The sequence below is a fragment of the Larimichthys crocea genome, chromosome XX (assembly GCF_000972845.2).
Source record: "Larimichthys crocea isolate SSNF chromosome XX, L_crocea_2.0, whole genome shotgun sequence".
NCBI lineage: Eukaryota > Metazoa > Chordata > Actinopteri > Sciaenidae > Larimichthys > Larimichthys crocea.
In genome coordinates this window covers 5,472,706-5,489,156 of record NC_040030.1, presented here as the reverse complement: position 1 = coordinate 5,489,156, position 16,451 = coordinate 5,472,706, and the positions used below count along the sequence as shown (strand labels likewise).

General features: G+C 41.0%; 1 protein-coding gene across 4 annotated transcripts in view; it reads left to right on the top strand.

Moving 5' to 3' along the window:
• dennd5b (DENN/MADD domain containing 5B) overlaps positions 1-16,451 on the top strand; it is an 84,734-nt gene that overhangs the window by 24,095 nt on the left and 44,188 nt on the right. For 2 of the 4 annotated variants that reach the window (XM_019257639.2, XM_010748303.3), the window contains exons 2-4: positions 5,211-5,270; positions 9,667-9,776; positions 14,088-14,766. In XM_019257639.2, coding sequence (XP_019113184.1) covers positions 5,211-5,270; positions 9,667-9,776; positions 14,088-14,766 — 849 coding nt within the window. The remainder of the gene's footprint in view (positions 1-5,210; positions 5,271-9,666; positions 9,777-14,087; positions 14,767-16,451) is intronic. The other 2 variants (XM_010748304.3, XM_019257640.2) reach the window with 1 other exon arrangement.

Sequence of the window (16,451 nt, the reverse complement as noted above, 5' to 3'; positions counted from 1 at the left end):
AAACATGGAAACTTGTTGCAGGAAGCCAAAACAAAGACACGAACCAACACGCTGGACATCCAGTCAACACAACAGAACAGAACAAAACAGGGAGATTGCGGGAAAAGAGAAAAAGAGTGATGAAGAGAAGACAAAGGAAATGACAGGAAATAGACAGAGAACATTAATACCTAATATGAAGGTGATGATGAGAGAGAGTGACAGGAAAGTTTGAAGCTGCAGCATGTTTCTCCTGATGGGAATGTTACGAGCTGTTTTCTGCGGCTGTACATACAGTATATGAAGCTAAGGTATAACGATACCTGATACGTCTTTTCATGCCACGACAAAATAAGAAAACATAGGCAGACCGTCTACATAGGTTTATATGTAACAGAGTAATAATATGTATGGATTCTTTTGACTACCCTACATGAAGCTAAACATAAACTACAGAGTTTATTTTTAGCAGCATCTATAAATTTTAAAACATGCTCGTGTCTGCATTCATCTCAGTGCTGTAATGCCATTAGAAAGTAAAGGTCACAGACCTCACATGGAACATAAACTCTAAATCTAACGTGATGAATGCTGAGTCACAGTTTATTTATGAATAGTGTCTCATGTTATTGATATCGGACTGTCCGGCTGTCTGCTTGTGTTTAGTTTAGTTCACATTGGGCAGGTAGACTTACAAACAAACAAAGCACCAGAGCTAAAGCACAGTGGAAGAGGTTACAGACCGCCTGATAATGAAAAACCACCTCACATTAAATTAGGTAACCAGGGAGTGAAATCATAGAGGGAATTGAGAGCGGTATTGAGTGATTATTATAAGTATGAAGCTGGCTGGAAACAGTCAATCCTCTGCATCAGTCCCAGAGGTTCATGAGATTTGGGATTAACACTGACTCACCAACATAATTGCTTTGGTTTCCTGTACAGTGAGCTGCTCTCATACAGCCTCTGTGCTTTGGGCCATCTTTTCTCTTCTGTCTCACCATATTGCCTGTGTGCGTCATAAGGTAGTCCATTCATTGCAGCCAGAACTGTAACTGTAACTGCATCTATGAGATGATGAAGGATGAAGTTCAAGTCACAATATCACAGGTCACCAAAACTCCATGTGTGTCAGTGTCAAGTTAGTCTGACCTGACTTTGACACACGTGTCGTTTAGATAAACGTGCAGTTGGACTGTCAATTGAAATGAAACGCTGCAGTTAAAGAAAAAAGCTTGTAATGTCCCATAGTTACTATCAACAACTAAACACTAAAACCAACAGTGTGTTGCTTAAATAGCCTGTATGTATCTCAATACTTTCTCACTTCTTTGACAGCCTCATAACTGGAGAGTGAATCTTTAGAAACAGCTCACAAACATCTCAGTCATTTCAGCTGCTCGCTGTAGATTTGAACAAACAAGACTAAAACAGGGAGGAAATGGTGTATTTATTTGGGACTATTATCAGCTTTGGATTAATCTACATTTGATGCTCTAGTAAATATTTGTGGCAGCAGGACAGCGTTTGTGTGACTAATGTGTTCATGGTAATAAAGGACCATGTCACCCAGTGCAACAGTGTAACAGATTTGTATATACTGCTAGTTAGAGCTGCAATGATTAATTGATTAGTGTCAATTACTAAATTAATTGCCAGTTATTTTAGTAATCAGTTAATCATTTTGAGTCTTGAATATCTTTGGACAAATTAAGACCTTTGAGGACAATTTTAACATTTTCTGATGATCTATGGACCAAATAACAAATGGATTGATGGAGAAATTGATGATGAAAATAATCGCTAGTTGCAGCCCTATTAATGCTGGTGTATTCATTATTGGTTGGCTCTGCACATTGGATTTGTGATCCTTTTATTACTGAAACTAAATTTATGCATAGTGAAATAGATTACCAGGACTGAGCTGAAAGAATATCAGTGCAATTTAGGCAGCATCAATAATGAATCCATCAAGTCAAGCGCTCTGTGCTTGGAGCAGCAGTATTTATAGACCAATACCTAATCAGCTTAATACTTCATCTCATTGATCACAAGCCAATTCTGATAATCACAATCACTTTAAACCGCTTCATTGATCTTGTGTGCAACCCTTACATCCAAGGATCTATGAAGCGAGTGTGTGTGTCTGTTCAAGACCTCATTCGACGCAGGAAGATTGTTTATATGTTGCAGAATGTTTTTTTGCGCTTCTTCAGTGTGTGTGATTCCATCTGAAGTGTGAGAACGGACAGATAAGAGTGAACAGAGGCAGGCAGGCAGGCGGGCGGGGTTTCCTCTTACACAGCAGCTGAATGCTTCCCTCACTTGTGATTCATCCACTGTTTAAAAGTGACACCTCATTTCACAGAATGACTGGGGAAACTTTCAGTTCAGCGCACGAGAGAGGAAAAATAACCTCTGCAGTGATGAAGAGTGATGAAACTGATGGAATCTTTCCATGTGAGCAGGTTTACCTTTGTAAAGCTCGGGGAATGAGTTATACACTCTTCAGATGTTCCCAAGAATAATCTATAATGAAAGTACCAAATCAGACCATTATGTTATAGTCCAATAACTGAACATCAGGTATATGTTTGATTAAATTAAACACAGCATGACTGAATCAACTTGTTTGATTGATGTTATTATGTAGCCTTGTGCAGGAGTCTGCTCACCTCACTTTCATTAAGACTGCACATACAGTAGTGGTTGTACTTGCAGATCAGACTGTCGGCCTTGGTAGAGATCTGTGTTCCCTGCCTTATTCATATTTTTTCCAAGTGATTCTCTTTTCCCTCTTCTTTTTTTTGACCTGCAGCATCACGCAGTAAGACGATGTTTTGTCCTTTTTTCAATCATTTTGTCAGGGTGAATTTAGAGTGTTTATAGGGATTCATTTCACTGATGGGCTGCGAGTCTGCTGTGATGGTAGAGGAGCAGCACAAACTTTGCCATGCATTGTGTGTGGATTAGTTTTACAGCATGAAGGTCAGTTTAAAACAATAAAAGGTAACACTTTCTATGAAGAACATGTGTATGAGGTTAAACTTGAACTTTAAGTTCTAATTCGTTCTAATAATGTTTTATGACTGTTCATAAAGTGCATCAGAAAGCATTCTGTGTTTTTATAAGTGTAGTCATAAAGCATTATGAATGCACCATAGATGGGGTCTTCATAGAAAGTGTTATAAGACAACAGCACCAGTGCCTCAGCATACAGAGAGTGAGTGAAGTGATTGAAGAAACTGTCTTAGACAGGAAGAGCACAATTATGTAAGAGTGAGGAGGAAACTGCAGAGATAACACTGATATGGTGTTGTGTGTGTGTGTGTGTGTGTGTGTGTGTGTGTGTGTGTGTGTGTGTGTGTGTGTGTGTGTGTGTGTGTGTGTGTGTGTGTGTGGACGCATGGACAGAATCTGCACTTAGTCTATTTCAGGAATTTACCAGCTGCATAAAAGTATTTCTTTCACTGTAATGACCTTGAAATCCCAGTCCCCGCTCTGTGTGTGTGTGTGTGTGTGTGTGTGTGTGTGTGTGCGCACAGTGGATACAGACATACAGAACACTATCCATGTTTCCGTTGGTATACACATTATTGCACCATCTTACATGTCTCTTTTTTTACAACAGTTATATTTCATGGTGCGTTCAAGGCGCTCTGAAAAAAGATGCCTAATCAGCATCAGCAGTGTTCTGACCTTAAAGCTTTCCACAGGAAATTTGGTGTTTAGGAAAGAGCTGATTAAGGCTTCTAATCTCGGTCCTGGAGACTTCAATCACAAGAGCAGAGGTTTCCTCACAGGGATTACCTCCTGCCTGTATGCTCACACATTACCTCCATCAACAGTGAGGTTAGCTTGTCTTTATTCTGGTATAATCCAGATGTTTACACTAAATATGGTTACAGCGTGTTAAAGGGGAATGCCAAGTTTGACGCACTAAGATCAGTCAGATCATCCTAGAGAGTACAGCTCAACCGGTCACAGCAGGAGTAGAGCTGGAGATCTGTCAGGGCTGAGACAATAATCCTGGTGATGGTATAATGATGTCACCAGGGCTATCTCAGCTTGAGCTCAGAATACAAGTTTATAACACAAAACCTGTGTTACAAACTGGGTGCTTTGAGATTGAAAGGTGTAGGCTACCACCCTGCAGGAGGGTATAAAAAACAGATGCTATCAAGCTGCATAATGGATTTGGAAATGGTTCAGTGTAAACCCACAACAGGGACTAAAAGTCCCAAAAAGGTATCTGCTGGTTTGATTTTGGTCATTCTGCTTTCGTCTCACAAAATCATCTTATTCCACTGTCTGGCAGTATAATATGAAATGGGTATCTGCTTGTCAAGTTTGAAATATTCAAATGCAAGACTTGTTTTTATAGGGATGGACCAATTAATTGAGATGCTTCTGCATCCTTTTGTACATATTTCTCCAAAATATAACTAAACTATACATATTTATCTCTAAAAACCTTGAGCTCTCCACTAGAATTTCAAATGAAGTTCTGTGTATTTGAACAAAGTCTGACACTATACTGCGTTTATGACTGAGGAATTATAGATGTTAAGCCAAGACACACAGAAGTTGTCACTGTGGTGTTTGACTGAGATCTAAATATGATGTTTGCGGGTGTGCTGCTCATGAAAATGTTTGTCTCTGTGCAAATGCTGCTGCTTGATTTGACTCAGAGTGTGCTGCTCACTAACATTAAACCACAACCTACTACTTCACTCACAGCTCCATCATGCAAAACAGACGCTGACATGCATCTTAACATATTCATTGAGTCTTGCACCTCTGAGATGGCACTTTTTACCCTGTGAAAGACCAAATATTCATTAAAAGGTCTTGTGAGTGTTACAACACTTCGCAGACGATGGCACACTATATGTATCTAATGTTCTGCATGTGTCTGCATTTTGTGATATTTGCTTTTGCCTTCTCATTAGGCTATTTCACCAACATAATTGCACCAGTGTCTACTAAAATATTAAGTGAAACTGAATGAGTAAAATGCGCCATTTCAGAGTGCTAATACTTTTAAAGCCCATGTGTGTTATGTCTTAAATGCCATGCTCTCTTGTGATATTGATAGCTTATGTGTCGTTCATGCTTCACTCATTCTCATACATTGATTAATTTGCTTTTCTGTGTGCATTTGTTTTGACATTGCCCCCTTTTTTCTTTGTTTTTTGCTCCATGTTTTTCTGCATGTGGCTCGTCCATAGCTTTGTACCAATGGCTAGAAGCAGACCGCCAAGGCAGGGATCCTGATGCTGCGGCCACAGGTAAAAAACCCATCAGCCATTCCCTTCTTTCACAACTCTCACTGTCTGCATGTATGCCTGCTTTCTGTCAGTCAGCTGCTTTCTTACACCTTGTGACATACTGTATGCGATCTAATATGAGGCTTGCCCTAGTGTAGATGCAGATGTTCCAAAGTGGTTTCACTGGGGAAAGTAAATGAGATTTTCACATAATCACGTCGGACACAGATTATGGTTATCACATGTTTTTTCACACTTGAATGTTTTGATTTTTTATAATTATTTATATAATATATGACATTGATGTATTTGATTTTTTATAATTATTTATATAATATATGACATTGATGTATTTTTGTTTTTCTGCATTCATTTTTGTCTGTGATAGCCCCAGTGTCTCAGGTCTGAGTTACAGCTCATGATTTAATATTATGAGACTGAATGTCATTAGAGTTGTACTCTTAATAACCCCTGTAAAGAACTAAAAGGTCCAAATGCAAATTAGTTAATTGGAAAATGTCTAGTGTTGAAGTTTGGTAGTATTTTATTAAATCCAAATCTGGTATCTCCACTATAAGAAGATAGTACAGTCACATGATCAACTATGTTTACAGTAAAGTTTACATGTTTGTATGACATATATATTTATAGTTTTAAATGCAAGTGTTAAACATCTGGTATGAGTACAGCCTCTACCAGATGTTTAACACATTACATTATCTTCATTCATTTACAGTGTTAAACTTTTATATAGAATTTATAGAACTTGCTGAAGTTTATTTTGAAAAGCTAATTTATTTTCGCAACAGAGGTAACAGACTTCAGCTCACGTCACCTCCATGGTTGATAAATTCCTTTGTATCAGTCTGCCTCCACCTGGATTCTCTTCTCTTCTCTTCTCTTCTCTTCTCTTCTCTTCTCTTCTCTTCTCTCCTCTTCTCTCCTCTTCTCTCTGTCCCTGTCACCTTCTGTTTGTGATGGTTAAGTGCCTCAGGAGGCTTCATTCGTCTTCTTTCTGTCTGCCGAGAGGACACAAAGCCCTGGAAGTCTCGGGGCACATGGCCAAGTAGAGTGTGTGTGTGCGTGTGTGTGTGTGAGAGAGAAACAAAGAAATAAACAGACAAAGAGGCGCAGTGTATGTGTGCAGGATGTGTTCTTGAATAGCTGACGATAACTCGAGGGTATTGCGCTGCTCTTTGTACATGATGAGGTCATAAAGGGGCAAAATATGCACCAAGGTCATACAATGGACAGTTTAAAAAAAAGTTAGGAATAGATATGAATTGGAAGTGATGAAACCCAGGTGCTTTAATTCTCACGTGGGCTGTCTGCATTTAAGAATGTGTGTAAATATATTTTAGAGAACTGAAATAACAAAAGAATAGGTAGAGGGATTTATGACTTTGAGTTTTCCTAGGAGAGAATTTTCACTTTGCCTGGTGAGTCAAAGGTTTCCCTCCTTGGCCTTTCTCTTGGGAGGTGACTAGCTGTTAGGGGTCAACACTCCGTCACCCATCCTGAACATCCTCCTGACCCAGACCTAGTGGGACGGAGTCTGTTCACACATTCGTGTTAGCCACATTCTCACACAAAATCCTCATCGATTTTAATGATAGGGCCACTCTGGAATGATTAATCATTAAACGTTCAAAGCGAACAGTCTTCCCACCTCCTCCTTTATCCTGCGCTGGTGTTCAGTAACCTTTTGACCTTGTCTTTAATCATAAAAACGGTCTATGGTCAATACTCCTGCAGAGCCTATTCACTTATCCGAAATCAATGTAGGTTTGTATCCATCTCGTAGCAGGACCGTTGGAGATCTGGTCCCTGAAGGGAAATGAAATGATGCGTGGATGAGATTTAATGACCCACAGAGAGGAGCAGAAAAGTTTGAGTCAGAAAGCCTTTATCCTGATGAAGCCTCCCTGAGAACTTTGTGTCTCTTTATGGTCTTTTTAATTGTCCCACTGGGAGGACTAAAACCCTCCAAGTGCAGAATCACAAACATTCAAATGATTTCCACATTTAGAAATACTGAAATAACAAAAAGTATGAGCTACATAGAAGCTTTGACGAGAGAAGAAAGTGTAACACTTAAAAATAGAGGCAGTTTCCAAGCATAACCTGAGTGTTCAGTCTGAGCAGAGCAGGTTAGCAAACCATGCGTGCATGTGAACGCAAGAATTCGACATACTGTATCTATAATCTAGATACTGTATCTATAATTAGGACCAATTACAGCTCCTTTCAGGAAGATTGCAGGCAAAGAAACAGAACAAACGGGTGATCAAAAACAAACAAAAACGATTGAAACAGATTGAGAGTAAAATATTCTCTAACTTTATTTTTTAACCTTTTATTGCTCATGACATTGCTACCATATACCATATAAACCTACATTTACCTTCACTTCACATTTGTGATTTCGTGCTTCCCCTGGCTGCCCTCAAAGAATTCCTCCTGTCAGCACGCAGTTAATGGAAACACAATTTGAATCTTGCAAAACAATTTCTCTCGAGTGTTTCCATTTTACATATAAAGGCTTTCGCTGACGCTGAGATTCAGAGCAATTCAGAATGAGCTCAGCGACACAATGAGCTTCTACTTCACACCACAGAGAGCAAACAGTGTGACACTGTTTCAGTGGAGCAAACCCAGAACACAGAAGAGAGAACGAAGAGTCTGTGACTGAGTCAGTTGTACTGAAAGAAACAGATGTAGTGAGGCAGTAGATCATGTAACAGCTCTGGTTATAGGACGCCTGTGGTGTCTTGATCAGCTGTTGGGCTGTCCTGCATTAGACACACTTTGTCTCTGCTATGCTGCTGTGACAACTGTCTGTCACACACACACACACAAAAAAACACACAGAGTGAAGTCTCTGTGGACCTCACCAGCTGTCCATCCAACGATGTGTTTCATTTCATTCAAAGTCCAAATACTCGCTGACACAGAACCAGCACACTGGTTCACCTCAAAGTCCAGTGATGATGACAGCAGTGATGCGAGCAGTAAAAACAGTTCTTTTGAGTTGTTTTCAGTGACATTTAGCAGGTGAACCACTTCCCAAGATAGATAGAACTTCAGGCGAGACAGTTTGTGGTTTTAGCCTGTGTAGTGTCACAGAGGAATCTAGGACACCTGAAAGATCTCAACAAAAAGGATGAGCTTTCTCTCAGCTTGTCTCATGTGCTCTGTGATGATATTTTTGCAGTTGATATCATCAGAATGGACGTGGACACTCATGGGGTTGTGTTCATACTACAGTCTGTGTATGCAGATGTGGCCTCATATTTGCAGATGGGTGTAGAATCCATTGTTTCTGCCCCTCACATCCCATCATGTTTGCACTTCACTTCTTGTTTGTAAAGAGATACATTCAAATCTGACAGATAGAGAAAAAGAAAAAGAGATGACACATTTCGCGAGCTGGAGTGTTCTGTGCTCACCAGTGTAAATGTGGCCCCAAGGACACAACACCCATGATTCCCAAAAATAATTTGAAATGTGGACTCTTCAGACCTCAGCACACTTTTCCACGTTCCATCAGTCCATCTCAGAGGAGCTCAGAGAAGACGGCAGTTAATTTACATTTGTAGATTTAGCAATGTTTTCTCAAGTGTTCCTGAGTCCATGTAGTAATATCCTGTACACAGTCACGTTGGATTTTAATGCAGTGCTGTCTGAGGAGTCAAAGGTCACACATTTCTCTGATTCTCTGAATCTTTAAATGACATCATGGGTTATAGAAGGTGAAGTCCCTACATTTCTTACAATCGTGGGACAGTTTATATTATCTCATGTTACGGGTGGCTGAGAACTAATCACATGATCGGCGGTTCGATCCTCGGCTCCTCCAGTCTGCATGTTGCAAGACAAGCGTTCTTGTCTTCTGTTGACCCTGTCCAGACTTTTTGGAAAAATCAAAATTTGTTCGTTTAAAGTAGATTTTATAGACCATGGAGGTTGACAAAAGAGAGAAAAGGACTGAAAAACACACCCATGCTACGTCAGGCTATTTGAGTTGTGTGTGTGTCCAGTGAGGTGTGTGTTGATGTGGGGATGGGTGAGGGGATGTAGCGCAGTCGAGCTGCTGACAAAGAGGAATCTCATGCATGCAGTCAGAGTGGCTGTCAGTGAAAAGCTCTATGTGTGAGTGTCACACACTGTACATGAGGTCACCCTTTGTGTGTCACTGCTGCTTTGTCCGTCCCCGTAAAATACCAAGCCGTGTTCAGTATGCAGCTTCACTGTTTCATAGATTTCCTGTCTGACACAGGAATGACAAATTCCCAACATCCCACCAATGACAGCGGCATGGAGCAGTTTCTAAAATCTAATAAATAAATATTGTTTATATTGGAGATTGTTGTATCATTGATGATCATTGTCTTTCTCTGTCTTCTCGTCCATCCAGGTGAAAACTTTGAGCAGAGCCCCCTGAAGAGAACGTTCAAGTCCAAAGTTTTGGCACGCTACCCTGAGAATGTGGAGTGGAACCCGTTCGACCAGGATGCTGTCAACATGGTAAGTGGACTGTACCGTGCAGATGAGGGAGGATAAACTGAGTGAGTCCAACAGCAGCTTGAGCAGGGCAGGAACACACCGGTGGGTTCATCGAGAGGACAGTGTGGATTGTGTAAACCAGTCTGGGGACAAAATCACACATCTGAGCACAGAGGATCTGGATTGAGATGCACAGTGCCTTCTCAAGGGATCCTGGGTAACGGAGCGATGGTAAATCCCCTCCCATCTTGTCTGTAATTACCCAGAGAGCTTCTCATGGAGGGCTGCTTCATTTTTTGGCTTCATTGTCTCTATAGTGAGTTGGGAAGAGTGGATTGGAAAGAGAGAATGGTTTGACGGGGAATAGTGTTGTTCTTTCTGGTCTGAGTCATTTGTCAGTTACATTAAGATACACATACATCCTGCACCAATCAGAAGAATGACTCCTTTCAGTGAGGGCAGGTTTTGGAGTGTTCATCAAGGATAAACATCCATAAATCTGCTTAAAAATGAAGACGTTCAGATCTTGCCTCATGAGAATCTTCAGTGTCTACAGTAATGAGGTGATTCTTGTCTTGACTTCCATGGTGATGGTGCAAATGGAAACTGCTGATCAACAAATACAGAACCACAAACACCACAGAAATGTAGATGGTTTCGAATTTGATATTCATACAGCCTCATTAGACTTTGCGATAAGATCATCATAGTTCACCATGTGTTGTACAGTGCAGGATAAAGCCTGACGGCTGTTTTTAACCTCATGATCCAGCACTGAAGTGTGCTAACTTTGACAGAAGACGCTTTACAGGTTTTTATTTTTATATATTTTAGTTTTTTTCATAGACATTTATTACACATTTCTTGAAATAATCAAGAAAATCCATGTAGTGTGCCTCAATGACCTCTTTTCCTCTTACCTTTTTTTTGTTTATTCATTTATTTATTTCATGTTTTCATTGAGGTGCACGGTTCAAATAAGATAAGATGGATTTTATTGATTCACAGCAGCTCACAACACAGGATAGATAGAAAGGAAAAATCAAATTAGAAATCCAAAAAAGAGTTCTATATAAACATTTCACATACAGTGATGTGTGGATCATTTCACAGAAATAATAAATAACAATCAATCAAACAATGAAATTCCTATAAAGTGCTGAAACAGAATCAATGTCCTTGAAAATTCTATTAGACTAATAGACTTCATCATCATTGAGTTCATCATCTTTGTCAGTGTCTGACATCCAGAATTCGTTTATGAAAAAGTGTGAAGGTGCTGAACTGTCAGTACGCTGACCTTGACAGGAACAACAGGAGTGAATCCTCCATGTGGATGAACTGTAGTGCAACTGTGTGTTGGGCTCTGTGTGGGTCTCTCTCTCTCTCTCTCTCATCGCTCTCGCTCTCCTCTCTCTCTCTCTCTCTCCCTCTCTCTCTCTCTCTCTCTCCCCCCCCACCCCAATGATGGAAGGTCGCCACCTTTTTTTTCCACCTGCCCTGGCGTCAAACACTGCTGAATAATTCAGCCGCAGTTCTCGCCTTACGTCGGCATGGAAACGGGCCATTATGCAGCAGTGCGGCGTCTGAAACCCGACACCCAGATGATGCCGAGCTGTCGAGGGTGACGGCTGAGAGATATTTTGTAGAAGCAGCATCATTTCTCTCTCTCTCTCTCTCTTTTCTAAGTCTCGTGACCTCCTTACCCCCCTCATTTTGCCCTCTTCCTCCTCCATCACCCGTGCATCCCATCATCCTCTCTTCCTCTTAGGATTGTTTCCATCCCATCCTCCTCTTCCTCCTGCTGTGAGGTGAGAGATAAGGTGGATGGAGGAGTGTAATCACACTTCCTGTGATGATTGTTTTCAAATCCCAACACACACACACTTTTTGGCCTTCAGTCCCATGGATCACAGTAACAGGTCTCTAAACCCTTTAGAGTCGAGACCCCCCACTGATCTCTGTAATATGAAACATGAACACTGCCAAACTCACACAGAGCATCATCACTTTGTCCACAGACAGAACAAAGACTAATTAGATTTTGGTTTTAGATTTATTGAAATAACTTCACCTTCACCTTCACAGTCAAGCGTCAACATGTCTGCTTTAGACCTAAAAGAACAATAGTAGATGGATACATTCTCATGCAGGACTACTTGCAACAATATGTTTTTTTTATTTTATTCTGCACAGCCATTTGGCGACCAACAACTCTGGTAATGATCTACAGGACATTTCAAAACTGAGAAAGATCGCAGTTTAGATTGTGATTATGGTTAAATACACTGTGACAATACTGTGGTGGAAATTTGAAGAAAAAAAATGCAGTAGAAGACTGTTACAAGTATTTCACCAAGGTCAGAGCTCCTCACACACACACACACACACACACACACACTTCCTGTCCTGCACCTGGCGTGGCCTGGAAGCTTCATAATTGGTTGTTAGTTCAACTGAAGATCCGTTGTTTCTCATCCTGACGCAGGAGTCCTCCCATGATGAGGAAGCGGACCCTTATCTTACCTTACCTACTTTAAATCACAGAGAAACTCGTATGAATAACAGTTATTTATACGAGACATTATTTACTCTTGGCTGCGAAATAAAACAAATGTAAGCAGTAGTCATATTTCACACAGACAATAACAAAATACAATATAGCGAAAACATTAACCGTGTAACAGATACATTTGTCGCCACGATTATGTTAACATGAGTAATCTACACTGGAGTATGCGACATGGACAAATTTTTGCACATTTCATTTTTTAAGACTTCTGTTCTCCACCTGCAGCTTTTAAAATAAAAATAATGTCTTAATAACTTTATTCCCACCGACAACATCTTTGTCTGTTGCCACGTGGACCACAGACTGTAAACACTGCGTTTATTTTCACTCAGAGTATTGGCTATGAATGATTTACTACGACAATATGGTTTTTGTGTATTTTTGTTTTTGCATTAGTAAATAATTGCTGTGTGTGTGTGTGTGTGTGTGTGTGTGTGTGTGTGTGTGTTTGCATAATGCTAATTCAGCCCTCTGTGAATCTCTAATTGGGGCATGTCTCCACCTGAAGAATTAATAATGAAGACTCCGCGGCTCACAGACTTTCTCTGCTGAATATCTTAGGTCTGAGGCGAATCATCGATCTGAGTTTATGTCGTATATTTTAAGACTTTATGAACCTTACCTAACATCCCCACAAACACACACACTTCTGATCTCCCCCTGCTGTATTCTGAACATGCTTGCTCCATGCGATGTTCTTCTACACTTTCTCCCTCGTTAGGCCGGACCACATTTCCACACTGAGAGCTCCTGTTAAGCTCTCCTAACCATTAGAGCTGACAACAGCTTTTTACCTCAGCAGATTTCCTGCACTGTAAACAATACATCATATGCACCTCCTCTGCTCCTGTTGTCCTCATTCCTTTCTCAACATAAACAGGAAAATGGCCTGAATGAGGTCATTGTGCGATCCTGAACGCGCCCCGGCTCATTCTGCAGCCAGCGAGTCGATCTTTGACAGAACGCTTGCCAGATTTCATCCCTGCTTTGTGAGAGATTTGGAGCACATCTCTTAGCGCTCTGCTTGATTTCATTATACCTCCCTCAGCTCGACAGGGCTCAGAGGTGAAACACATGAAGAGTAATAGTTTTCTAGACAACCAAACTAAATAACGCGGCCGTGGTGATGACTAATGTCACACACAGGCTCGGTGCGGAGGAGAGATGATCTGTCAGGACTGATCAGTGAGACGCATGACTCATGCATAATCCAATCAGGTCACCAGGCCTGTGTGTGTGTGTCTGTTTGTGTGCATTTCATTTGTTCTCTGTAAATACAAAATGAGCATAAATGGAAAAAATACACCCTTTAATATCTGTTTGTGTGTACAGGTTTACGTGTGTGTGTGTTTGTGTGTGTGTGTGTGTTGGCACAGAGCAGCTCCAGTTTCCAGCCAGTTCTTGTTCAGCTCTCAGAAGCCACATTAACATAATGAGGGTAATAAGTCAGATTTATTGCAGGCTGCTGCTGCCTGGCTGTTTATATCAACAACACATTTCTGTTGATTTGGCTCAGAGTTTCACACACACTCAACCACACACCATGAATACCAGTAGCATCATTTAAACTTGTAAATATTGATTCAGATTCAAGTTAGAAATAAGAATATTCTTGCAAATCAGCAGAGTTTCAGATGTTCAGGGTTCAGTAACCAAAACTGTATTCCATCAGAATCGTCCCTACAAAATATTCTTTTAATGTGGAATTTAATAATCTTCGTTAAGATGGTGACTGACTCTTCCCTGTCCTCTCCCTGCAGCTGTGCATGCCCAAAGGCCTGTCGTTCCGGACGCAGGTAGACCAGCGAGATCCACAGTTCCACTCCTTCATCATCACGAAGGAGGACGGCTCACGCACATATGGGTTCGTCCACACCTTCTACGAGGAGGTAACCAGCCCACAGATCTGCTCCGCCATGCAGACCCTCTACCAGATGCACAACGCAGAGCACGCCAACCCCCCTTCCTCCTCCTCATCCTCCTCCTCCAGCATGGACTCTCTGGCCAGCAGTTTAGACGAGGCCGACTCGCCCACCTCCTCCACATCTTCATCCCGCAGGGCGGGTGGCTACGACTCGTCGCGGGACACTCTCTACGTGTCCAAGGCCCTGTGTCTGATCGCGCCCATGCCCTTCATGCATGCCTGCCGTCGCTTCTTGTCCCAGCTGCACAGGGCCGTCACCGCAGCCACCGCCCCACCGCTGCCGCTGGAAAGCTATGTTCACAACATCCTGTACGAGGTGCCACTGCCCGCCCCGGGGCGCTCACTCAAGTTCCATGGTGTATACGAGCCCATCATTTGTCAGAGGCCTGGGCTGGGGGAGCTGCCGCTGGCCGACTTCCCCCTTGCAAAGGCCTTTAGTCTGCTGGGAGTGGAAAACCTGGTCCAGGTGTTCACCTGCACCCTGCTGGAAATGCAGATCCTCCTGTACTCACAAGGTAAGGATGCGTGTCTCACACACTCTCCAGACATGTCTAAATGTGATTTAACTCCAGCCCTGACATAACTGTATCTGAGTATTTCTATCAGTTTCAGGGCAATTATGACCTGTAAGAATGAGTCATTTGGCCTTTTAATCCTGATCCTCTTCATCTACACACTGATTTATTACAAACATCCACATATGTAAACATGAACTCATGGACATGGACTGATGGGTAACTAAATTCAGTAAGTCTTACTTTGCTGAACTTTATTTGTGTTTCTAAGAATGGATAAAAAGAGCAGTGAGAATGATCAGTTCAGACAGATGACTGACAGGTAGAAACCTTGTGAAATCGAGTCACCTTGTTCAGTAATGATCTTGAGGGAATATTTGCTGTGTGACCTCTACATAACACTTCATTTTTAACCCATTAATGTCCTTCACAGCACTTAATGTACATGGTGAGCTAAGCACAAATCTATTGACATGTCTCAAATTGGTAAAAATAGGAGACTACAGCACAAATCTTTCTTTAGACTCAGTCACAAAGGTTGTTTTTTACCTCTACAACAACAGGGACATTTTTTAGCTCGTATTCCATGAAATGAGTAACCTCGTGTGACTAATGACTACAGAAATGGCTGTAACTAAAAATCTACAAGAAGTTATATGAAGGTTTGGTACCACTGGATTCAAAACAACTTTTGTATTTTTCCACCATAAACCAAAGGTTTTGAATGAGACGTTGTGTTCAGATGTGTAGTGATTCTAAAAACAACAAAAATGTTGTTGTTGTAGTTTGGCAGCTGGTTTAGCTGCTCACCCACAGCAGATGCAGCAGCAGCAGTAACATCCAGCCCATGGAGGCAATTAAGGTACTTCAAAAGCATTAGTGTCAAACTCACTCAAATCTGAACACACAAACATGATACACATATTTTAGTGTCAGTGTACAGAACCTGATTATCTCATCCATGAATAAACATCCATAAATCCACTTGGAAATCATAAGAAAATGAAGCTCCAGTGTATCAGTGTTCAGTATCAATGTAATCCACTAATAGTCTTCTGTATCTATCTATGGACACAAACAGGAACTGGTGCTAAAAATGGAAATGGAAATAAGTGGAAAAAGTCTTCACTAATCACATAGAACAGAAAGACATACAATAAAAATAATAGGAGTGACAAAATCTATTCATATCAACATATTTTATGTTTCACTGTGCATAATCTTTACAGTATCAGACTTTTACTGTACTTAAACAGGAAAGACATGGTCAAATTCACCTGTATTTATGTAGCCCAATTCAAAGTACTTAAATACTTCATAAAGTACATACATATACTGTAAAACAATGAAACTAAAGGGAGGAAGGAGAAATGAAAAGTCTTAAATTTGTGATTATTATGTTTGAATAAGTCTCAGATCAGCAGGCCATTAGCAACTTTCCCATTTACTCAAATTTTGGCTCAGCAGGGGGTCTGCAGAAGACAGAACATACGAGTCTTTCAGTGTTTGTAGTAGGAGTGGGCGTCTGTTTTTGACTTTCAGTGGAGAGGTCTTGTTCACAGAGGTAGGTTGTTCTACCTACATCTCTGCTCTGTGGCAGGAAAAACTCTTACACAGTGTCCTGTTACAACTTTGCGGTTCAGTGACGAAGGAAAATTGAGCAAACTGTCCCAAAAGATCGTGAA